This window comes from Crocodylus siamensis, chromosome 1 (assembly GCF_052110815.1).
Source record: "Crocodylus siamensis isolate JL-2025a chromosome 1, ASM5211081v1, whole genome shotgun sequence".
Taxonomy (NCBI): domain Eukaryota; kingdom Metazoa; phylum Chordata; order Crocodylia; family Crocodylidae; genus Crocodylus; species Crocodylus siamensis.
The window spans coordinates 157,265,945-157,290,451 of NC_143395.1; the positions used below are offsets into that span (position 1 = coordinate 157,265,945).

The 24,507-nt window shown below is 42.1% G+C and overlaps 1 protein-coding gene and 1 pseudogene across 4 annotated transcripts in view; one reads left to right on the forward strand and one right to left on the reverse strand.

The window, feature by feature from the left end:
* Window positions 1–9,926, reverse strand: part of KIF6 (kinesin family member 6) — a 421,087-nt gene extending 411,161 nt beyond the window's left edge. For 3 of the 4 annotated variants that reach the window (XR_016442273.1, XM_090046733.1, XM_090046721.1), the window contains exons 1-3: window positions 9,795–9,926; window positions 8,813–8,919; window positions 6,771–6,845 (exon numbers count right to left, since the gene is read on the reverse strand). Coding sequence is in view for 2 of the 4 variants with exons in the window: in XM_090046733.1 (XP_089902859.1) it covers window positions 6,771–6,845; window positions 8,813–8,919; window positions 9,795–9,860 (248 nt within the window). In the remaining 2 variants the exon portion in view is untranslated. Of the gene's footprint in view, window positions 1–6,770; window positions 6,846–8,812; window positions 8,920–9,698; window positions 9,718–9,794 lie in introns of those variants that run through there. The other variant, XM_090046752.1, reaches the window with a different exon arrangement.
* Window positions 9,927–10,046: 120 nt separating this feature from the next.
* LOC149873543 (U2 spliceosomal RNA) lies at window positions 10,047–10,131 on the forward strand (annotated as a pseudogene).
* Window positions 10,132–24,507: the final 14,376 nt, after the last annotated feature.

Sequence of the window (24,507 nt, forward strand, 5' to 3'; positions counted from 1 at the left end):
ATGGGCTTTTCCCACAATGGAAAATAATTTTGATATGCTGATTAAATGGTGACATAAAATTAAATCAGTACAAACTGGGTTGGGGGCACAAATTTAAAAGATCTAACAAGTAAGAATAAACATGTACTTTTGCTGTTGTGGTTCGTGTGGGAGAGTTGTGACTAGAAGGTAAAAGTTTTGATTGCTTACAAAATAAAATTGTTCAGGTAACTGACTGTCACAACGAAAACATAGCTAAAAAAACTTAAAATTTCTCTAGTTTTACCAATAAAAGTTTGAATTTAACCATGTGAAGACCATTTTAAGTTTTAATCACCTTAATAATAATCAAAGAAGGAAATTAGATACTATTGATTTAACTAAATATATAATTCGGCCTTTAAATTTTAAAGATAAAGAACCAGATTTTGAGAGGAACTAGGTACCTAACCCAAACTGGCCATCAGCTTCCAGATAGCTCTAATAACCAGCACTGTATTATACCGATAATTCGGTATCATTCAGCCCCAAGCCCTCCTCCAAGCCCCAGGAGGTTTTTAACATTCTGCTTGCCAGATAGTGTTCATGTTCATCCAATTTATCAAAAAATGTCTTCTCTGAAAATGTCAGTACTTATTTAAAATAAAGCATAGGAGCTGACTTGCCTAGCTGCTAAACTGAAATTTTAGTTAGAAAGATTTCACAGAGAAACAAATCTATACTACCACAGTAAAAAAAGAGTTTCAACATATACACTGTATTACATGGAAAGCAATATGGTGAAACTTAGGGAATTAAATAAATTTTCTTGAATAAAGATCCCCCTAATGGAAGCATTAAACCACTGCAACGACCTTTCACTGCCTGCATAAACGGGTAGAATGAAAATTCTCTGTCTAAAGACCACAGGGTTGATCTAATTAAGTCCTGTTTTAGGTACTTAACTGTTTAAGTGGAGCTTAGAGGCTTAAATCTGAAATTGCAGCCCCAAAACCCAGGTCAACTGCTGTCTAATTCTGAACACAGCAGACACCTTTTTGTTTGATTTTAAAATACGTTAGGCAACTAAAAGTCCCCATACCAAGAACTGTTCAAGACCACTGCTTAAACTTGACCAAGAACAAAAACATTGAAGTTAACTGGTCTCAGCCCTCTGAAGCAGCCAAATCTGATACAAATACTTAAATAATGTAATGCCTACCCTAACGAACAGAACTAGGTTCCTTGCACAGTAGAGTGGCAGGCAATTTCTTTGATAAGATGGCTAGCAGTGGTGATGGTGGTGCTGATAGGAACGCCCACCTTTTCATGATGGACTTGTGGCTAGAGCAGTAGTTTTCAACAATTCCAATTTTGTGGGCCACCTCCAAACCTCTGTACAGGCCCACAGCTGAACTGCAGCCCTCCTATCCCAGCCTACAAAGTCTAACCTCCCCCAGTTCCCAGCTCACCTCCAACACTCAGTCATTCCCCCTAACCACCAGCCACCCCACATTCCCAGCACCAACCAGTTCTTTGCATATTACCTCAAGCACCAAGAGTGACATAAGTGCACTTGCACAGTGCTGCACCAGAATTAATTAGCCCCACCTCGCAGCAGAGCTAATTAGTCTATAAGAAGAATTAAAATAAGGGATTATGCTGTTTCCTGTGCCAGAGCTAGCACACATGAAGCAGCATGGTGCCTGAACAATTTGGCTGAGGTTCCCCTCCAAGAGCTGCCCTTATGACCCACTTGCAGGATGCAGCCCACCAGTTAAGAACCACTGGCTAGAACAGAGCAGTCCAACTGGCAGTCTGTAGGTGAAACGCGGGGTTAAACTGGCCTCTCAGGCTCCCACCCAGCCGCTGCTTCTGCCATTGCTACAGCTGAGGCAGCACTTGGGGGCTCCTGCTCCCTCTGGCTTCCTCTTCCTGTCCCCACTTCTGCCCCAGGGTGGTGCAGGACAGCACATCCTGCAATGCTAGGGGAGCCTACAGCCCAAGGTATCCAAGTGGCATGGTGCAATAAGGGAGCTAGTGGCTAGGAAGCTAAGTGCGAGTCAGGATGCCTAGGTGCCTGGCACATCGGGGAAGTACACTGCATCATGTGGTACAGTGGTGGTGCCTGTGATACAGCAAGGGAGTACTCAGGTGCATGGTGCAAAGATGGAGGGTGGTGTACAGTGCAGCAGTGGGGTGCCTGGGCATGCAGTGCATAGCAGGAAAGGGGGTGCATGCAGGACCTAGGACTCATGGTCCCCCCCACTGATGTGGCCCTTGCTAGTGTGCCTTGAGGGGCATGCAGCCCTAAGCCACTTAGAAATCAGACAGCCCTAGGCTACAGAATTTACCTAGATAGTGGGAACCCATTGTTAAATTTTCACCTTAACCTGGGGAATGTCAAACTTACATCTATTTTACATTAAACAGTTGCTAGTCACAACACAAAACAGTCCTGAACAGTCAAAGTTTCATAGTAGTTTGGGGTCAGAAAGGACCTAAACAGATCATCTAGTCTGACCCCCCACCACTGGTAGGAGCACACGCTGGGATCACATGACCCCAGACAGGTGTTCGTCTAACCTCTTTTTGAATTTACCCAAGGTAGGAGCGAGGACCACTTCCCTAGGAAGTTGGTTCCAGATCCCAGCCACCTTAACAATGAATAGTGCCTCCTAATCTCTAACCTGAACCTAATCTCCAGCAGCTTGTGGCCATTGTTCCTCATCACCCCAGGTTCTGCTGGAGGGATTAGGGCCCTTCCTATTTGCTACTGATCTCCCCTAATGATTTGTAGGCAGCCACCAAATCCCCACCTCAGCCTCCGCTTGCTGAGGCTGAACAGGTTCAGGTCCCTCAGCCTCTCCTCATACGGGCTGCCCTGTTGCCCTCCAACCAAGTGGGTGGCCCTCCTCTGAACCCTCTCAAGGCAGGCCACATCCTTCTTAAAATGCGGTGCACAGAACTGGATGCAGTACTCCAACTGTGGCCTGACCAATGGCGTGTAGAGGTGTAGTATCACCTCTCTGGACCAGTTTAAGATGCATCTTTAGATGCATGACAAGGTATGGCTGGCCTTGCAGGCTGTGGTCTGGCATTGGCGGCTCATGTTCATCTTGGAGTCAATAATGACTCCAAGATCCCTTTCCTCCTCTGTGCTCACAAGTAGGGAGCTTCCCAGCTTGTATATATGCTGTGGATTCTTTCTCCCCAGGTGCAGCACCCTGCATTTATCTACATTGAACTCCATCCTGTTACCATCCGCCCACTTCTGTAGTCTGTCTAAATCTAATTGCAGCCTCTCTCTCCCTTTGAGCTTGCCCACCTCTCCCCACATCTTGGTGTCATCGGTGAACTTGGACAATGTGTTTTCCACCCCCTCATCCAAGTCGCTGATGAAGATGTTGAACAGTGTAGGCCCCAGGACCAAGCCCTGGGGGACCCCACTATTCACATCCCGCCAGGTCGAGTACAGCCCATCCACCACCACTCTCTGGGTGTGCCCTATTAGCCAATTTTTGACCCATCCAACTGTGTAGGTATCAATGCCACAATCACTCAATTTATTAATGAGAATGGGGTGAGAGACAGTGTCAAAGGCCTTCTTAAAGTCCAGAAAGACTACATCCATGGTGACACCATCATCCAGGGATTTAGTTACCTGGTCATAAAAGGCCATGAGGTTGGTCTGGCAGGACCTGCCATTGATGAACCCATGTTGATTTCCCCTGGGCATTGATCTCCCCTGCTGGCCTCTCACAGATGTGATCCTTGATAATTTTTTCAAGGATTTTCCCAAAGACAGTTGTGAGGCTTATGGGCCTATAGTTTCCTGGGTCCTCCTTTCTCCCTTTCTTATAAATGGGGACCACATTAGCTAGTTTCCAATCTCTGGGCACCTGGCCTGTGGACCATGATCACTCATACAGCCAGGCCAAGGGCACAGCAATGACCCCCACCAGCTCTCTCAACACCCATGGGTAGAGGGCACCAGGGCCCACAGATTTAAAAACATCCAGCCCTTCCAGAAGATCCCTAACTACATCAGCGCAGACCTGAGGTCTGGCAGTGCTATCCCCAAGATTGCCCCTACCTGTGGTGGGAGAGCTGTCCTGGTCCCTGACCCAAGAAAACAGAGGTAAAGAACTTGTTAAAAATTTCAGTTTTCTCATCTGGCGTAGCCACAAGATTACCATTTGAGTCTAGCAGGGGCCCTATATTACCCAGTGTCCTCTTCTTACTCCCAATGTATTTGAAGATGACTTTTTGTTGTCCTTAATCCTGGTCGCTAGCCTGAGCTCCACCCCCGCCTTAGCCTTCCTAATAGCCCTCCTACACTCACGGGCCAAGAAGGAGTATTCCTCCTTGGTGATAGCCCCTCCCTTCCACCAGGTATATGCCTCCCTTTTGGCCCTCAGGCATTCTCGAATGACTGCTGAGCCATGGGGGTTTCAGAGCACTCTTACTTCCCTTCTTTCTCTTGGGGACTGCCACACTCTGAGCCTGGAGGATCGTCCCCTTAAGATACAACCATCCCTCATGGACTCCCATATCCTCTACCTTTTGGGCCCTCAGTGCCTCCCCCACTAATCTCCTAAATTCATTGAAGCTGGCCCTTCTGAAGCCAGGGGCTTTAATCTTGGTATAAGCCCTCAACTCCCTGCACTGGATGGTGAATTTCAGCAGGCAATGATCACTGTCACCCATGTGGTCAAGGACCTGCAGTCCCCCCTCACCAGGTTATCCCCAGTAGCCAAGACCAGATCCAGCAGGGCATCTCTCCTAGTGAGGCTGTCCACCTCCTGGATAAGGTGGAGGTCCTGTATTTCAGCTAGGAACCTAGCAAATGGTAGACCTGGCTGACTGCTCCTCCCAGCAGATGTCTGGGTAGTTTAGGTCCCACATGACCTTGGAACAAAACCAAGGACTCCTTCCTCCTGAGGAAATGCCCTAGCCACACTCCTGCTAAAATACAATCATGCTGCCCATCTTTGATCTAATAAATCTTAAATTGTTTTTCGATTCACAGGAGAACAATTTCAATAGAAGGCATGGAGACTGCTGTTATTCCAGCCCTCCCCTCCCCCCAGCTTAATCTATAAGCAGTTGTTAGGGCACTTTTACAAGAGGTGGGAGATATGAGTATGAGATGCCTCTGGCTGAAAAGGCAATTAACCAAGGTCTCGCAATGAGTTGACCAATGGTCTGGTAACTGAGCTATTACAGAATACAACAGGCATCTCCAATTCCAGTAGCACATTTTAAAAGAAGAGAGAAAATCCTGCCTTCCTTGCTACAAAAAACCCACCTTCAAAAGAAGAGTCCAGGCTGTGGATGCTAAGTGATTAGAGGTGCCATCTTGAAGGCCTGAATTAGGCGTTCAAGCTCTAAAGAGAACAGGGTTCAAGACACACCCTGTAATCAGGATTTCCTACTGGAAAAGTCTCACTGGGTACCAGTATAGTGCCTGGTTTGGATTCAATACTGAGGTGATTTAATTTTCCCCATGTCCCAGAGTTAAATATTTCACTCTGTGACTAGAAGCCTAAAACTTAAGCATCTAACTCCTTTATTGGATCCGCCTCCTAGCTCTTACACATGGGTATGGGAAACAGAAATCTGTCTTCTAACAGCTAAATTACAAATCCACCTGTTCAACAGAGAACTTGCGGATGGGTAGAATGTTCTCCAGCCTATAGCATGGTATTTTGCAAGTTTTCTTGCCTCAATTGTTGTTTTTCTTTTTACAAAAATACATGTCCAAACTTTAAATCACTCTATTTTATGTTATTAACATAACCAAGATAGTACAGTAAACTGTTCCATGATGCCTCGTAAATGCATCTGAAATCATATCAAACTATATGAAGGTACAGTGATATTTTCTGCAGCCTACACAAGCTTCTTATGTCACTTCTGCACATGCCTTTTATACCATTTCTAATTACTTGACTTCAGACCCATTATTCTTGCAACATAATGGCCTACAGGTAAAATGAATGTGATTGTGAATGAGGAAGGAGTGTGAAATAGTATTTCATTCACTGCAGAATCTGGATTCCATGCAGTGAACAGGATTAAAGAACAAATAAGGTAAGAGCAGACAGTGCTCTTGTTTCTTTCACTGTGATAGATATCTGGTATTGATTATATTAGCCACAGCACCACAAACTGAACAATGAAAATTTAAAAAAGCAGAAAATCCCTCCATAATCACAACAGTTAAAATCTAAAGAGTGGTTCGATAACACATGAAATTTTTAAGATTTGGGAGCTTGGCTCTAGAATGTTAGCATGCTTTAATTATTATGGTAAAAAGACAAATAACATCACTAACACCGCCACTGTCATACATGAAGCTTAGCTGAAAGTAAGAGCAAAGCTGGAGGCCATCTTCACAATAAAAATATCCATATATGACTGTTACTAAATTCATAAAAAACAAACAGTGAAATGAAATTCTCTCAAACATTTCTTCAACAGGAATTACACCTTTTCTAAAGGACAAAAGGAGAGAAATCAGTGGAAATGGCAAAACCAACCAAATATAAATTTCTATGCCTCCCATATTACTTCAGAAAAGCAGGTGAATTTGAGAGCTAATTTAGGAGTTAATGATAGAGCCCTCCAAAAGCAAAACTCCCGTGGGGTTCTTCCATACCCACTTGATACAGATAGATCATCATTTAGAAAATAAAAGCAGGGTCCAGTTTCAAAGTAACAAAACAAATGATAATCAGGCTGTTTCCAAATGGTATAGTAATTACCACACACGTGACTAGTAGTTATTTACGAGGTTAAACACCTACCATTCTGCCACTGGTTTAGCAATATTTTCAAAAATTTCATCTTGTTTCGTCTCCTGATCAAAAATTTTCTGAAATCTGCAAATAAGAAACCAATATTAATCATGTAGGCTATGTAAACACTACTTGAATCATGTATTTTGTTTTTCTGTTTGTAAACAGTCAATGTTTACATCATTGGGCTTACACAATGTAGCACAATGTTTTCCCTGTAGTCTAATGACAGTGTGCTGTTGTGTTATTGTATACAAATAGATTGTAAATACAAAGTACTGCTTTGACAAGATCTGTACAATAAAATCCTCTGATAAAATGATGTAGTTTAGGAGCAAAAATATACTGTATTTTTACAACTATCAAAGGAAACAGTGTTTGGAACTGGCACCACATAGAAAACTAGACAAATAAATTTCAGAGCTTTAAAAAAGTACATTCAGATTCCCAACTGCTGCATGATGGTAAAGCAACTAAAACTTATTGTAATCAATATTAACAATTTTTTTTTAAATCAAAGCATTAATTTAATTGTTTTATCTGACATTAAGGTTACACAACACTACACAGGATGCATAAAAAATAAAGACAATGTCCCTGTCTCAAAGTTCATACAGTATACAGTGCCTCACTCAAATACAATATATTTGGAATCATTGAGAGGTGTTGCAACACATGCCACTATCCTGAAAAATGTTATTCATCTGAGCAGTTATACGGATATTGTCTGATATCAGTTATGCCACCCATAGCAGAATAGGATTGCAGGGTAAGAGCCAAAGGTGACGAGGTATAGAGGCATAGGGAAGAAAACTGAGTTTTAAGAAGAAGATATTTGCCAAATTGTTTCTTTCATATGCATAATTTTATTGTAAGAGACTGGGAGAAAGAAAATATCCATACAGATCACCACACTCAACATTTATTAGAATTCTTTTTTACAGACTCTTACAAGAATGATAAAAGTCAGAGAAAACGTCAGAATCTATTACAGCTGGCTTGGACATCTGTAATCCAAGTTGATGCTGCACATTACTCCAGTGAAGAGGACTACTCTTTAGTCCCAAAAGAGAAAGGGTTTAATTAGAGTGCATGCAGTGACATCAGTCTGAACTACAGATGTTTATTTATCTGGAGCACTATTCGACAGGGGCAAAGAACAATCAAACCCAAGGTTTAAAGATTATATTGTTATTTAAAAAGAAAATAGTAAATTCTTAACTTTGAAAGAGAGAGACTCTCCAAACATTCATAAACAGTTTGTTTACTTCTTTGCTTACACCAGATAAGTGCATACATTCCTTACTACATGATTTGTCACTACCCGTCTTAATTTGTTGCCTAATGCTCAAATAGCAATAAACTCTGTTTAACTGCATGTTGGTTAAATAAGTAAACTGCTTAAGTGCTCAGCATCTTTCAGTTTACTCTCTAATTTTGAACTAACAGCAGGCTTTACCTGCATCAAAGAAGAAGTTGTCAAATGGCAACTATTAGGAACCCTGAAAATGACAGGAGCTAGTGGATTTCATGGCTGTTATCTCTTCCCACTTTCAAGGCTTCTAATAGCTGCTCTGAAACCATTATGTTTGAAAATGAGAGGTACTAATCAGTTTTAGGGTTGCTATCACAGCACTGACAAAATGATGTGCTTAAAGATAACTGTTCCCATTCAGTTCCTCAACCGTATACAATAGCAATAGCAAGTGCCATCCTGCAGACAGGGTTGTGACATTTTACCTCAAAGTTATCCAACAACTGCAAATCGGGCTATCAATTTCTTTCAGATTTATAGTGAAATTATAGATTTCATACACGTTAGGGCTGGAAGGGACCCTGAAGATCATCAAGTCCAGCCCCCTGCCGCAGGGGCAGGAATTCAGCTAGGGGATGCAGTGCAACAGGCTGTAGCACTAGACAATTCCTATTATTCAAAGTTCTGCATGAAAAATATTACTAAATATATCTAACAGACAAATAATCAAATAGCCTATTACTAAATATATCAAATAAAATGCATAAAGAAAAAAATTGAAATAAAGGCAACTTACTTGAACTTGTAACTCTCTCGCTTATTATTGACAAATCCATCTGCCAAATCACGTGGCACAATAATCTCTAAACTGGATACAGATCTATCTTCTTCGATGGAATAAATCTACAAAATGCAGATAAGGATTAATCATGGAGGCTTCACCAGAGGAACAGGGACTTGGGCCCCATTCCTTTGATTTACCCAAACTGCATCTTCTCTCTCAGGTCCCAGGTAGGGATTTTAGGGAACGTCACCGCTTCTGCAGTCGGTCCACCTCTGACCAACCGGAATCTCACGGCAATCAAAGCAAGAGTGCAGGGACTTTTTCTAGCTGGGTGGAAAGAGATTGATTGCTTTACCCATTCCACCAGTGGGTCTCACACTTTTTACTCAAGGTACCCCTTGTTTCAATGGAGGCGCCCTTCCATCACTTGTGTGAACTGAGCAGCACCCCATTGCAACAACAATATATTTCAAGGGGTTGCTGCACGGTGGCGGGGGAAATGGTTGAACCTCCTTGCAGAAAGGCTGGGCAACTGGGGGGGTCAGTGGCCAGGCAGCAATGTTCTGTAAACTCGTACACCCGCTTCCTTCCCTCCGTGCAGAGGCTCCCTTCAAAAGGATCTCCTGGCACCTCAGGATGCCCTGGTTGAGACCCACTGCATTATTTCTTCACCAGACACGAGACGACATACACGCATGCACGTGCGCCTACACAGGCAAACGTGCACCTGCATGCACGCACCCACATACATGCAGATCCGCACACAGGTGCACACATCCACGCAAGCCGGTACACGTGCCCATGTGCACCGCCATGCACATGTGGACACACAGACATGCACATGTATGTACATGAAGATGCAGACACACACGCCTGCACACACGGGAACTGCACGCACAGTTGCACACGCGCGCGCCACCTGCGAGGGCACAAGAAGCCGCCTGCGCAACCCCTCCTCAACCCCCGGCACGTCCGCAGCCCTTGGGGCGCCTACCCCCGCCCGCTGCCGCCGCGCCAGCGGCTTCACCCGGGCGTAGATGGGGATGGTCTGCTTCCCCATCACGAGCCTGGTTGCGGGGAGGCGCTAGGCCCCGCATAGCAACGGTAACCACGGGACGCGACCCAGCATGCACCGCGCCTCGAGAGGAAGGGAGAGCGACGTTCGGCGCGCTGCGCGTGCGCAGTCGGAGAAAGGAGGCTGGAATGTGGTCTTGCTCGCTGGGGCACCTCGGCTGTGAGCAGATTCTTTTTGGTATTGGGTGGTGGAACAGGAGCGTGCTCCATCCACTCCATGCATTGACCTGGTATTGCAGTGCTTCCAGGACCGGTGCAAAAAAACAGGAAAAAAAAAAAAATGTCCTTGTCCTGCACCACGGAGGGCAGTGGCGCTGCCCCAGCCCCTGGCTGTGTCAGGGCGGGCTGCAGAGGGGTAGAGGGCAGGTGCAGGGAGCCGTGCCGCGTTGCCAGCTGGCCTGCCACCTCTCCTGCGACCTGGTGTTGCTCCCAGCTCCTGGGGCTGTTTAAATGACAGCCTCCGCTTCCCTATGCAGCACAAGCCTCTTCGAGTTGGAGTTGCAGAGAAAGACTGGAGAGCTCTACAGATCAGAAGGCAAAAGAAAAAGGCTCAGCCTAACACCAAGCAAGAGTGACTCCTGAGTTTAGGACAGTGGTTTTCAAACTTTTTTGTACCACAACCCATTTCTTAACAACAATGGCCAGTCCTGACCCAGTGCCCTCACTCACAACTATGGTGGCCATCACAGAGGACATTCCGGTTTTCTGCTCCTCTGTCCTGTATTAATACAAAACCCGATGCCTTTCTGTCCTCTGTTTTTGTATACAAGGGAAAAATGAAGGATGTAAAGGGGTCTGGTTTTGTATCAATAGAGGACACAGGACAACTAGACTGTCCTCTATGATGGCCACCCACTGCCCCTCACCCCTAGGCCCCTGCTTTCCAGTGTAGGGCAGCAGGTGGGCATGAGAGGCCCCAAGCAGCCCCTTGCAGACTAGAGCTCTGCTAGCCTGCAAGGGAAAAGCCATGGTTTCCCATGTTTTGTTTTGTTTTTTCCTTTAAAGAAGAATCTAATTTTAAAGTTTGTTAACTCTTACATATTATTGTTGCAACCGCCTTTTGGAGCACAACCCACAGGTTGAGAAACGCTGAATTAAGGGACTTCACTCATGTTTTGTTTTGTTTTTTTTTCAAAAAATGCCTGGAGTTGCTAATCTTGCAGCCACTACAGTACCCAGTGTTGAAAATGATAGTTTCTAGCATCTGCCAGAGGCACACCAGTTTGATTTATATGCCACTCAGGGCACCAATGTAAGGACTGAAGAGTAATTAGGTAAACAAAGAGCAATAAGGGTAATAAAGTAAGCCAGAGTTAATGGTATTCTGTAAGATTTTGCTATAGATCTGGTCAGGTTGGTTACTTACACTAGCAGTCTCTTAGAGGAAAGAAGTGGTATATTGTAGTACTTAGATTTGTAGCCCCTATTAAACTGGAAAGTACAACTGACACCTGTAAAGACTGAGCAACTGTCCAAAAGGGACTTGGAAAAGCTGCAAGTATAGTTGTGTAATTACAGTGGTTGCAAAATTATACAAGTTAATGGGGGCAATGTAATCAATTGACTCGGATGGAAAACATTACCGATTTCTTAGAGAACCAAATTAGAGCTGAGTTTGCAAAGCAGAGAAAAAGACAAAAATGCATTTTTTGTAGGCTGTTACATAAAAGAGCATTATGACAGAGGAGGGATTAAGAATAGGATTCATCTGAGAAAAAAATTGATGATAGTTTGATCTATGATAACTATGAAGTTTTGTGTCTGCAGGATATTACAACCAAGCTGTGGTTATTTAAAATATCTCAGTTTGCAGAGGCAACGGAATAGAACTCAGGATCCTGCAGTTTTGGATCAGGAGGATTTTATTGCTTAAGCTGAAAGACAATTTATTTTAGCTGTTAGCCCTATGGGACATATTAAGCAGAGTTGGACAAATTAAAATCTTATATTATTCAAGAATAGCCATATGCAAGTGTAAGAATTTTATATTGTGTTCATCAGTCTTGTGTCTAAGTACGATAGCATTCCTAAACCCTGGACAAAGGAACAGGATACCGTAGGACAACAGCTGCCACAAGAGCTGTGATGAAATAAAGCAACACCTTGAACTGAAATAAGTTTGCCATAAACTGAGAAGTTTACCATGGATTGGAATCACAGTAAGTTTGTTTGTTTTCTGAACTGTGTAGTTTTTTCTTGATACAGCTTTTAGTTTAGTATGCACAGCTACACTAAACGTGATGGAGTTATGCTCATCCGTCATCCTTATGACAGATTCTATACTGATACTTGCTGCAAGAGGTTTGACTAGGTAAATTGCATTGGTTGTGGTGTAGTATGTAACGTGATAGCCATAATTAATGAAATAATCACATTGAGATATTAGCTATCTGTTGTATAATCATAGTATTTAAGGCGTGTTCCCTAAAAACTCAATTAATAAATGATAGGTGAATGCCAAGATAGTATAACTAAAAAACACACATAGGGGGGGAAAAAAACCATACTCACGTACACATATTCAGGAGCAACTGGGTAGTGGCCAGCTGAATGATGAAGTATATACAAGGTATCATTGACACTAGAGTTTCCAGCCAGACACTTCAGCTATTTCATATTATCCACATTTCCAAATGTTTCCCTTCCAGGGTGACCCAAAATAATTCAAAACCAATTATTTCAAGAGAAATGTTTATTAACCCATGGAAACATCTGGAACAGACTTAAAAATTCTGAGTTTCATCTAGAGACAGAATAAAGAGTTCCATTTCCTCCTTCTAAATTAAGGTGAAGCCAGTTGGATGCTACATATTAATAGATAGGGATCCCTAATGTTTTTAGAGAGATGAACTAATACCAGAAATTGTGTTAATGGTAATTTCATTTCCCAGCTACAGATTGAAGAACAAATGCTACTAATAATGGTAGGGCCCAGTTATTGCTGAGTACAATAGCTAATATTTCTTCAGCAAATATACACGAAAATAACAAGAGGTGATACTGTTTCAGACTTAGTTTCAGTAAGGAGTACATTGTGAAAGAGATGATCATAGAAAATAGTCTTGGTAAGTGGTCCTGACTTGAGTTAGTTTGGTTAAAATAAATGATAAAGGTCTGTAACAAGGATTCTTAATTCCAGAAAGGCAACCTTTGATAAAAGGAGCTAGTTAGTCAGCTGGGTTGAGAGACTCACAGACTCGTAGAGGATGCCTAATTTCACGAATCAAAAGGTTGTAAAACTACCTAGAACTTTATCCCAAGAAAAGGCCAGCCAAAGATGGCTCCAGACCAAACCAAGTAGGGAAATACATGAAATAAAGAACATTAAGAATAATTAGAGAGCCTCCAATGAATAAAAATGAAAAAAATATTGATCAGCAAACCAAGTTATCTTCAAGGTCAAGAAGTGTGGGATAAAATGAGTACTGCTAAAAGACTGGATGAGTTAGACCTTGTAAAGGATGGTAAAACAAATATGGAAAGCTTCTTCAGTCAAATAGATAAAAAGAGAAAGAAGAAAAGTAGGGCTGCTATGTAGTGAGGATGGAGAAGAGATTAAAAATAATCTACCATAGTTGGGCCCCAAAAGCTAAATGAAAACATTGCCTCAGTTTTCAATAAAGACCGTGATACTGAACATGGGGATGAAGGCAGAATAGCTAGTGGCAATGAAGAAATAGAAATGAAGGTACCACATTGCAGCAGGATGCAAAACTGAGAAGAGCTTCATGCCTTCACGTCAAGAGGAGTAAGTAACCTCCATCCCAGATTTCAGAAAGAACTGGCTTATGAAATCACACGTCCAGTAGTTATTTAAAACAAAAATTATCAGTTGGGTGTGATACCATATGACTGAAGAGAAGCAAATATGGTAACTGTATTTAAAGAGAAATTGATTGAGACATTTACTGGCCTTTTTGGTCTCATCTCAGTAGTCTGTAAGGCTTTAAAGCCAATGTTGAAGGAAAGAATAATTAGAAATAGGGAAATAAGTGGAAAATGGAATGAAGCACAATGTGGATTCATCAAAGATAAATTGTGGAAGACTAACCTGATGTCTTTGAAAAGATAACTGGTTTTCTAGGCAAAAAAAGACAATAATACATCTTATCTCTGGCAAATTCAGTAAAGCATCACACATAGTACCACAAGGGCATTATCTAATATCAAAGTGATAAGGATTAGAAGAAGAATTGTGAGACAAATAAAGAACTGACTGATGGAATAATGTTGAAAGGGGGAATGCTGAGCTAAAAGAAATTACTAGTGGAGTTCCTCAGGGCTGACTCTTGGGACCAGTCCTGTTTAATAGTTTTATTAGTGACATTGGCACAAAAAGTAGAACAGTGGCAATGAAAATTGCTGATGACACTACAGTGAGAGGCATCTTCAACATAATGCCACACTATCATATGGGAAGAACTGCTTCTGAGGCCTAGTGTAATAGAAATGGAATGAAGTTATCCCTGTATAGGGAAAACGGATACCTTATCATACAAAACAAAAATAACTTGGCTTATTTTGGTTAGCCAAATAAAGGCTGAGAGAGATATAAATGTTTTATGTGTAGGAGTAGTGGTGGTTGTAGTAAACTCTTAAGGAAGGAAAAGAACTATTACACTAAAGTTTTATGTTAGCACAACACATATTTATGAACAGCCATTCATAAATGGAGACTAAAATTAGAAAGTGGTTTTTCACCACCTGAGAGATTTTTGGATAACCTTTCAACAAGTTTTATGCTGTCAGGATTGACTGGTCCGCAAGCAGTCACTCAGTGAATTACCATATGAAGGCTGGGGGTCATACCAGGTATCAGTCAAGGTCCAGGTCTTCAGACCCAAGGGTTGAAGCAGTATCGTCATCAGGGAGGAAGGTAGATCAGAGTTGGGAGGCCCAACAGGCAAGACAGAAGTCCAAAGAACATGCACACCCACACACTGTTGCTGGGGCAAGTCCTATGGAAAGTTGGAGGGGCTCACGGTGCTTATAGGCTTCCACTGGTCACCTGACTCCTCATTAATATCCTCATGGGATGAACCAGGCTGGAATGAATCTCATGTTTGATCAGCAGTATAGTGGTGCTAAGGACCCATTCTCTGTCTGCTGGCCTAGCCACCCTGGGTTCAAGTCCCTGTGGTCTTAACATACACTATCCTGTCAGGTCCCTTCTAGTCCTATTTTTATATGTTTTTAAAGTAAGCTTTATTATCAGTTTCCATAATGATATTTGGAATAAAAATGTCTGTATGTAGTGTTAAGTATTACGCATCAAGGATAAATTCTTCTTCTGTTTTAAGTTTGTGACTTTTTCTTTATTTTGAAAAATCATCATGATTTCTGTGATGCTTGGAAGCATTCAGTTTTACATGTTTTAGAAGGCAAATCCCATAGAACAGCACTGAGTTCTTGTGAAAAGGACTAGTAGTAATTTCCAGGTGGTCCTCGTGGGGTCTTTTACCAAGAACATTGCCTTATAGGAAATTACCTGGTGAAATTCTGTGGCTTGTGCTATACAGAAGATCAGGCTAGATAATGAAAAAAGCCTCATATGGGTCTAGAATCAGTAATTCTCCACTTCCTAACATTCTTATGTTGTCATTAGTATCTGGAAATTTTTAGCACCTCGTTAGACAGCATTTTATTCTCAAACACAGGTGTAAATGGCACCTCAGAATCAGAATGTTTCCTGGTATAGGAAACAGTAACAGGGCCCTGTTATTTGTGACTATTGTGAAGTCAGCATTTAGGAATAGAATTTATGAGGTGAGGGGCCCCCACCATTTAAAGGTACAATACCTCAAGCTTTAGACATAGAGCAGTGTCATGGGCTGGGGTCCTGAAGGATGGCCGTGATCTCCCCAGGCCCCTTTACTGTGCCAAGTTGGCCTAATAGGCACCCTCTGTTCTTGCCCGCCATGTTTTTGATGGAATGGTTAATAGGGAGGCTGCTTTTAAGTCCTCTCAGACACGGTTTTAAGTTGATTCTCTGGACCCCGTCGGTTCCCGGACTTCTGGTGCACCTGGCTTCAAGATAGATGTCACGATGGGTGTTTCAGGGCACCCTAGCCTTATGGGCTATGCGTGGCTCCAACCATCCCTTTACAATGCCCTAAGCCTCACAGATGGTACTGATGTTGCGCCATCTGGGGCTTGTTATAATTTGGCCCCCTTGTCCTACCTGGGCTCTTTGCAACCCTGTCTCGCTCTGCACTTAACTGGCACCAGGGCGCATGCACCCCAAGTGCCACGCCCTCACTGGCACCAGGGTCCCCATGCTGCCATGGGCCCCCAATGAGGCCTCCTCCTTCCCCTAATAGCCTCACCCAAACCACCAGTCTTATACAAAAGCAAACAAAACACAAGCCCCTGGGCTATAACATAAATTCAAGTCGCCTGGCTATAACATCATTCAAGCTACACTGGGAGTACTCCGTCCCTCAACAGTATCAGAAGCTGAAGCTGCACCTGCAGTCAGGCCTCTTCCCTTTGCTAACTCCAAGACAACTCCTTCCCCCTTGGCTGCTGGCAGGGAACTGCCTTCCTGGCCTCAGCCCTGGGGTTTATGTATGAGCCAGGCCCTGCCCCTTCCTGTCAGCTGACCACTGGCAGGTGTGGGCCACTAGCTTGTTCTAGCTGCCCTGGTAACTAGCATCTGGGGCTTCCAACTCACTGCTAGGGCTTCTCCCCTAGCAGTTTCAGCTCTTTAAAGGAGCAGGGCACATTAATGCCCTGCGATAAGCAGTAAGTAGAGAGCTGTCTCTCTCTATAGAATTCTTTACAGAGGAGTTATGTATAGGTTCAGGTGAGTACTGTAATCATAGACATTAGGAGAAGAGAGAGGTAGTAAACTATATTAGTAGGATGTTAGCCAAAAGGCAGCATAGGATGGCATCTTATAAGCTAACTCAGGCTTGAACAACCTGCTCACCCCTACATTAGTAAAAATATTTTAAACACTTTTTCATCACTTAAAAAACCTTTTTTTTCCAAGAAAAACATTTGCATATAACATCACATTTGTGCATAGTATTTATAGAAAATAATAACACATTCTGCATCCAGAAAAACTGGGAGAGCTAGGTCTATACATCTAATCATACTACCAATTTAACTATCATATTGGACACATGATGCACTTCACTTGAATTCAAAAGTGCACTCAAAAATATCTGCAGCTACGTGTACAGTTTTGGGGAAGTAACAACAGGTCTGGTAATGTGAGACAGAATATTTAAAAAAAGACAAAACACGAGAGTCTGTTGAACTCGAAGGCCATTATTTTTCTTTCTCCACTACCACAAGGTCATAGGCCAAAAAGAGATGGAAAGAATAGAACCACCCCCTACTCCTGGACAGTATGATGAGGGGCTTGGAAAAACTCTAAAATGGCCTAAGGATTGATTCAGTTTCCTGCTGATCTAACAACTAGTTTTAAGAGTTGAAGAAAGAGTCTGTATTAGTAGACATGTGTGTACAAACCCTGTGGGATAGTTGCAGGGAGTGTAATGTAGGATTTGCACACTAATTGTTACCACATGGAAGAACTGTGTTAAGCATCTGGTGATAGTTTAGGAAGTGCTGCAGTGTCTCAACAGACCAAAATGGGATCTCTGTCGCTGGAACCTGAAGGTGAAATTGAATTGTCCTCCAGCAGTAGAAGGCCCTAGATGTAGCACTTTAGGCACTAGGACTGAGAAGCCATAACCCTCTTTTGAACTACCCCTGACTTGGTGCGGGATCTTCTTATTTGGCCATCCCTAGAAAATCATCCATTTCTCTGGGATATGTCACAAATAGCTTATTAGATATACCCTGCACGCTAAAACCTTTGGAACCCAGCAGTTGAAGTGTCTTTGGCACTTGCCTTTGGCTTGGGATAGAGCTAACATACTATCAATTATTGTATTTAAAGAAGTCAGTTTACTAATGTACACCAGAGACCCCATCAGCTGGAGCTGGTTACACAGCTATAGAGTTGCACTTTATATGTAAAATTACAAAGCTCTAATTCCTAGTAATTTTATGTTTTAAAAACATCCCTTGCCTTCAGCCCACGGAATTTTGTAGTTCTAATATTATAACTAATCATCTCCTTTTACTCTCCTAGTTTTCATCAGATTAAAAAGTAATCTGGGTCACAGCATATACTGGAAGCTGGTTGTTCAGGGATTCATATACCATGATGTCACCTAGCAACCTAATATGCCTCCAAAAAAACATCCTTGTAAGTTTTATAATAGCCCAGACAATTATTTTTTAATCCTTTTTTTCCTTCAGTTTTTACTTTTCAAAGACTCAGTTTTGGCAACTGTCATAGCTTTTTGGCCAGGATGATGGTTAGAAGCTAGGAAGTTAAAATCTTTCCATGGATCAGCTGGACTGGATTCAGGGCCAACACTCTTCTGCCAAAGACTGACTTTCCCTCATTGGCTAACTCCTAGGAAGCATAGTGCTAGATGAGTGTCTTCTGTATGGCTAGACAACCTCTTGTCTCTTTGTAACATAATGTTTAAGCTATGAAACTGGTGTTCTGACTAAATTCAAATGTAACATCTGATACAGTTTCTATCAAAAACAATATTCTGCATTAATAAAAGAAATTATGATTTATTCATGCTTAAGAACTGTGGAGGAAAGGCTGCGGTGGTACTCTACACAAGTTCAAGACATAACTACAAACTCCAGCCACCATACTAGAATATTTTATTTCTACATAAATGAATAGCAGGAAATAATTACCAATGGTGCCATTTAAACTGTCATTATTAGCGCTTAGTATTAACAGTTGTTGTGCGCACAGGGTGTACAGTGTGAATTAAAAACAAGCTGGAATCTTATCAGCGGCTAAGGTACAACACCGCATTTATTGGAACATAAAACATACAACATAAAAAAAACCCCAACAGTAAGGTTATTTGCTTCACTATTCCTCATGCATACTCATTCATTCATTCATCCATTCATTCAAAAGAATCAAGCGCACACACACACACAGAAGTTAGACAGTCCTGCAAAGGTTAAGGTGTTAACAAGTTTCAGAAGTGCTCAAGGTCAGTCTTGTGGCCAGCCAGGCTGACCAGGAGAGTTGGAGTCAGGTCTTGTTGGACACGCCCAAAACTTCTTCTTGAAGGTGGAAGAGACCCAAAGCCTTGTCTTTGTGTTCATTCTTTATAATAATAGCTGTCCATACCAGCCTATGGATTCCACTGAGTCATTCGCGAAGGCCATCCTTCTTGTCCTGTTGGCAGGCTGGGATTGGTAGGTCATGATCTTCTGGCTTTGTGGTCTGCAATCTTCAGGGGCCGTTGCTTGCAGTCTTCAGCCATCAGGATGGGGCATGATCTAGTGTTTGGTAATCCTTCACTGCTGACTGGACATCCGCTGCAGCCGTTAACCCTTAAACCACAGAAACGTGTCTTCCTCTGTCACTATCACATATGTCCATCATTCATTCTTTCGTTACCTCATTCCACATAAACCAGACATATCCATGTGCACCAGACATACCGCAAACCCTTACACAAGTGTTTCCTTATACTATTCAAGTTCTAGTCATGAGTCAAATATGTCTAAAATTATGAGGCCAATATGTCAAATATATTTATGCCAGGCAATAAGAAATTTCAAAATAGATGGTTTATTCCAAGCACTAATAATGACTGATCAAATTATAAAAAGTAAATCATAACAAGATTAATTTTATTTTAATGATTAAATCTTTTCCTTATATAAAAACAGAAATAAAATTAAATCATAACAAAATAAGCAATGAAAGCAATTATAGTCACTGCAATACTACACAGTCCATCTAGAGGAATAGGAAACAATTCACACCTCTTTCTGAGCTATTGTTTCGTTCAGTTCATTTGCCAACAGTGCTACATCACTACCGATGTAATGTTTAAGTTCGGAAAGTGTATCAGGCTATCCCTGCTATTTTGTTCATTTCATGGCATTCTTACCAAACACATTTATATTTTCCTAAAAATGTATGTCTTGACAAAGTAAGCCAAGACTGGGAGAATCTTAAAATACCCTCCTCAGTGTCTTTTTATTTTTATTTATATTGGAATTGTTATAAAGCAAACCAAAATCCCATGAAAGAATATGGAGAGAAATAATGATCTCTTAGGATTATGATGTCAGCAGCTTGCAAAACTTTCTGCCTGACTCCTTCCACATAGTAAAATATGCCCCCTGTTGTAGACTATAACATACCAAACATTAATGGTAGGCTTAAAATAACACAGAGTATAGTCCGCTTACATTCAAGTAAGTGCATAATTAGCTTAGCTACATACCACAATGCCAGTCCCAATTTGTCATGTATTACTTGCGTTGTAACAAACATCAGTTATCTGCATATCAGTAAAATTCACAGATTTTGTTTATGTGCATAACATCTTTCAGGTCCACTGTACACTCTGTCGCTATATTCTAATTGTATTCAGTTTGACTGACTAATTAGTGAAACTGATGAGGAGCCATCGGTTTCAAAGCTGCTACTGCAGGCATAGGGCTGTCTAAGAAACAAGGTAAAGAGCCTTACCTATGTGTGAAAACCTTAGTGCAGGGTGTTCCTACAGTTAACGAGCATTGCTTACAGTGAGTCCTAGTAAATGCCTAGTTCAGGTATGTGCATACTCTTTATTTTTAGTCCCCAGGCTATCTGTACATTGTACATTTAATGCAACTGTACAATGGTACTTTTAATGCAATACTGATGTTATCCATACCAATTTCTCACCCTGATCCCTCTGCCTCACACACAAATCTCTCTGACATACTGGTTCTTCACTTTTTTTCATAATGGGAACCAATTTCTAAACTCAGTGGCTGGTTATGTACTTTTCTATTACAATCCCTAGTTTTGAACTATCACCTTTCGAAGAACATCTATACTATCTGAGTCTAGGAAGTAAAGTGTGTATGTGTTAGTCTGAAAACCAGAGAAATGCAAGTTCCTGTCTGTTTCCAGTGCTCTCAATAAATTATCTACTTTCTAGTAATTTAAAAAGCAATATCTTTTCCATGAAAATAACTAGATCCCAGACAGGCTCAGCAGAGGACTGAGGAGCATATTAGTAACACTCATTCATTTAAATTATCATAATGTGTAGGACCCCTGGTCCTAGACCACAGTCCCATTGTGTTTGGCACTGTATAAACACAGAATAGAAATACAGCCCCCATCTGAAAAATCTTACAATCTAAATATGCAACAAGAGGCAATAGGTAGCTGTATACCGAGCAAGAAGTACAAAGAAATAGTGAGAAAATATTACTCAACATAATAGGCAGGTGTTCAGCTGCCTGTGGGCTGACACTTGTAAAGTTTTTTGTAGGCGTCACAGTAAAATGGTGGAGGGGAGTTGAAGAAAGGAATGAAGGTCATTAATTATGTAACTACTGTTGTTTAAGTAACTTCAAATCTAGGTGGGTAGCCTGAGAGAAAGCAAGGAGGTATTTGTTTGAAGTTTTAACAAATGAGTGATTAAGAATGGTACGATTGGTTGACTTGAAGCAGTGAATGAGGAAGAGAAAAGATAGGCCTTGAAGGTCCTTGAAAGTGAAGATAAGCACCTTATGATGGGAAAGTGGGGGCAAGTGGAGGAATGTAAAGAGAGGAGTGACATGGTCAAAGAGCAAGTTCAGAGAATAATTTTTGCAGCAGCATTTTGTGAGGAAAATTTATATTTGTCAAGGCCAGAAAGAAACTGAATAATCAAGTTGTGAGTTGATGAAAGCCTGAACAAGACTTCTGCTGTGTAGATGGATAAGAAAGTCCACAACAGGTAGATTCTGCAAGACCTAGATATAACTGATGCAAGGCCTTAGAGGTTCTCGTTCACGACTAACTGTATATGGTGACTATTGCCTCTAGCTCCAAGGGCATTAAAACGTCCTATTAAATCTCCCTCTATTCGTATACAATTGAAGGAATGGCCTGAAGCCAACCAGAATCAATACATGAATCAGCTTGTCTGTCACTGTATGTGCATATGTTGTGTGTGCCATCTTTTAGGAATAATTAGGTTTTCTCAAGCCAGAGTTTGGCTCAGACTGTTTTTTTATTTCATAGTTCAATGAGTGTGTAGGCTGCATGCATGTGGTTACTGAAGCACGTAGTCTTAATGGCTTCTGAAAATAATGCTTATGAGGTTTGAAAAAAAGACCTAAGGGAACATTGACATCAATGAAGTTGTAACACTTCTGATTATCCGAGGGTGGGATTTTCTTGATTCCCCACCAAGCTGGGTTTCCCCTCAATGTCTGCCACAACTTTGATGATAAAAAGTGGAGTAGGAGGTGTTGTTTAATACAGGGATCCCACTTAGGGGTACTCACAGATCCAAAAGCATTTGACAAAGGGAACTCAACCTCCCCTACACTCCCAGCCACATGCTAGCCATTGGTGTTGAAACAATGGACTGATGTGGTATTCTAGCTTCATCTGGGTTCTGACCTGAACCAGTTCAGAAGACATTTCTTAGCCTTGTCTGGATTGCTTCCTTGACTCCTTGCAGACAAGGGGTTAATCTTGGGAGCAAGCCCTGACCTTAGGTCTCCACCACTCCTAGGCTGCCCTCCCTCAAAGAAAAAAAAATGAAAAAGAAACGAAGAGGAACCTGTTTTCTTGGAGAGTTGCCTATATCCTGGCTAATGCACTTTTTAGCTGCCAGCAACACTCCCAGCTTCCTCAAGTCATTGGATCCCATTTTAGTAAATGAGGCTTCATTCCCCAGCCTCAACTGCTAGGGGTCTGACACCTCCATGCCTCGATGTCCTGCTCCTGTTGCTGCCTCTGCCATCTCTGGTGCAGAAGCAGGCTCTTGCTCCTTTTCCCTGGCACTCCAGGTGTGTTTTAAATCTCCTGCAGCAGTGCCGGGAGCTGACGTCATTAGCCTGTGCATCATTGCTGCCCTGCTGCTTCCTGCTCCGGAGGTGAGTTTTCTGTTTTATTATGGGCTTACTCAGCTCATTCAGGGTTCTGGTTAGTGCTCATGGGGTCTCTCAGGCCCCTTTCATTACAGAAATGTACAAATTAAGAAATGTTCTTGGACTCTAAAACTAAATGGGAGACTTCTTTTAAGGCTGATTCCTACATTTCTCATCCAATTCATCTTTGTTTTTTTAACTAGCTGGGCACGTCTACATGAGACGTTTAATGCAGAGCTCCCTAATTAGCGACGCATTCAAGTCTCAACCTCTACACGTGCAGCCTTTTTAGGCCACAGGAAACTAATTAGGAAAAAAAGAATTAAGTTTTTTGTTTTGTTTTTTGTCAGTTTCCAATTTTTATTTTGTTTAAAGTAAACCAACTAATACAGGTCATGAAGACCTAACATGTCAAGTACAGGATAATTCTGCAATATACTTAGTATAATGTGCCCAATGCTGTACTTAAGAAATGCTGTCAGTTGGTAAGATTTGTTATCCAGGAACTCCATGTTGTTTGCCAGTGTGCAGATGCAGACTTCCTGTCTGATTCACCAATGCTCAAAGAGCCTTAATTAAAAATATTCATTTATTGAACTTTGACTTTGTAACTCTTTCAAGGCTACTGACCCCATATTTGCTAATAATCTGTGCTTCTAGATGTTCCAGTGCACTTGTCAGAGGCAGCCACACCCTGTGCCAGCTCTGTATGCCATATGCACAGCAAGTCCCAGGGCCATTACACACTGCACAAGGGTTGGATGCACTGCCATAGGTACTGCACAGGGGGTCAATCCTGGTCCAGCCTATGGACCAGCCCATGGAGCTGGACCAGCAAAGGCCATCCAGCCCATGGAGCTGAGCGAGTTTGACACCCTTGGTCTATACCATGTCACTCACGCTTTCAGGGAGGGACCCAAGCAGGCCTGCCCTGTGCACCTGCTCCATCTTGCATGTGCCAAACTCAGAAATCCAGCAGTGAAGCTTCTGTGCAGACACATCTACTTTTGAGAGTTTTGCTTCTAGAATGTGTGCGATTGGCTGTACAGGGTGTCCTGGAGTAGCTCCATTGCCACATTTCCAGGCTTGATGTGTGTGAATGGGAATAGACATCTGTAGCAACACCAGGGATACATTGTAGACATTTCAATAATTGGGCAACTATCCAATATCACCCTCTGATGTTTCTTCAGAGAATATGAAAGAGAGCCTTTGAAGAAAAATTCTGTTGCACAGACCCAGAAATTTGAGGAGAGATTCCTTTCTTTCAGCGAATTAACATATAAGAGAGACATCCCTTCAAGGTACCATAGGGCCTTGGAGGAAAGAAACTTCAGTTAGCAAAGCAGGTGCAGAATATAAGCAGAAGCCTTCTGGTCATTTTTATATATTCTAGAGTTTTGACTGGACTTTCTCTGCCTTGTGGCGAGTGACCGTTTGGTTCAGCTCTCTCTTTCATTTTGTCTCACATGCTTCATCTCGGGCTCACACTACCACTGTCTCTCATGCCATTTCTCCCTCCATAGTCACACCTCCTTTTTTTAGCAAAAGCTAATTCCTCCTAAGTTGAACCAATACAGAAAAATTACAGAATGAGTGTGATGTTTGTCACCAACACAATAATCACTCTGCTGATTCTCCTGCTCTTTCAGCCCCATCTGTTTATATTGTAAGCAACTTCAGGCCAGGAC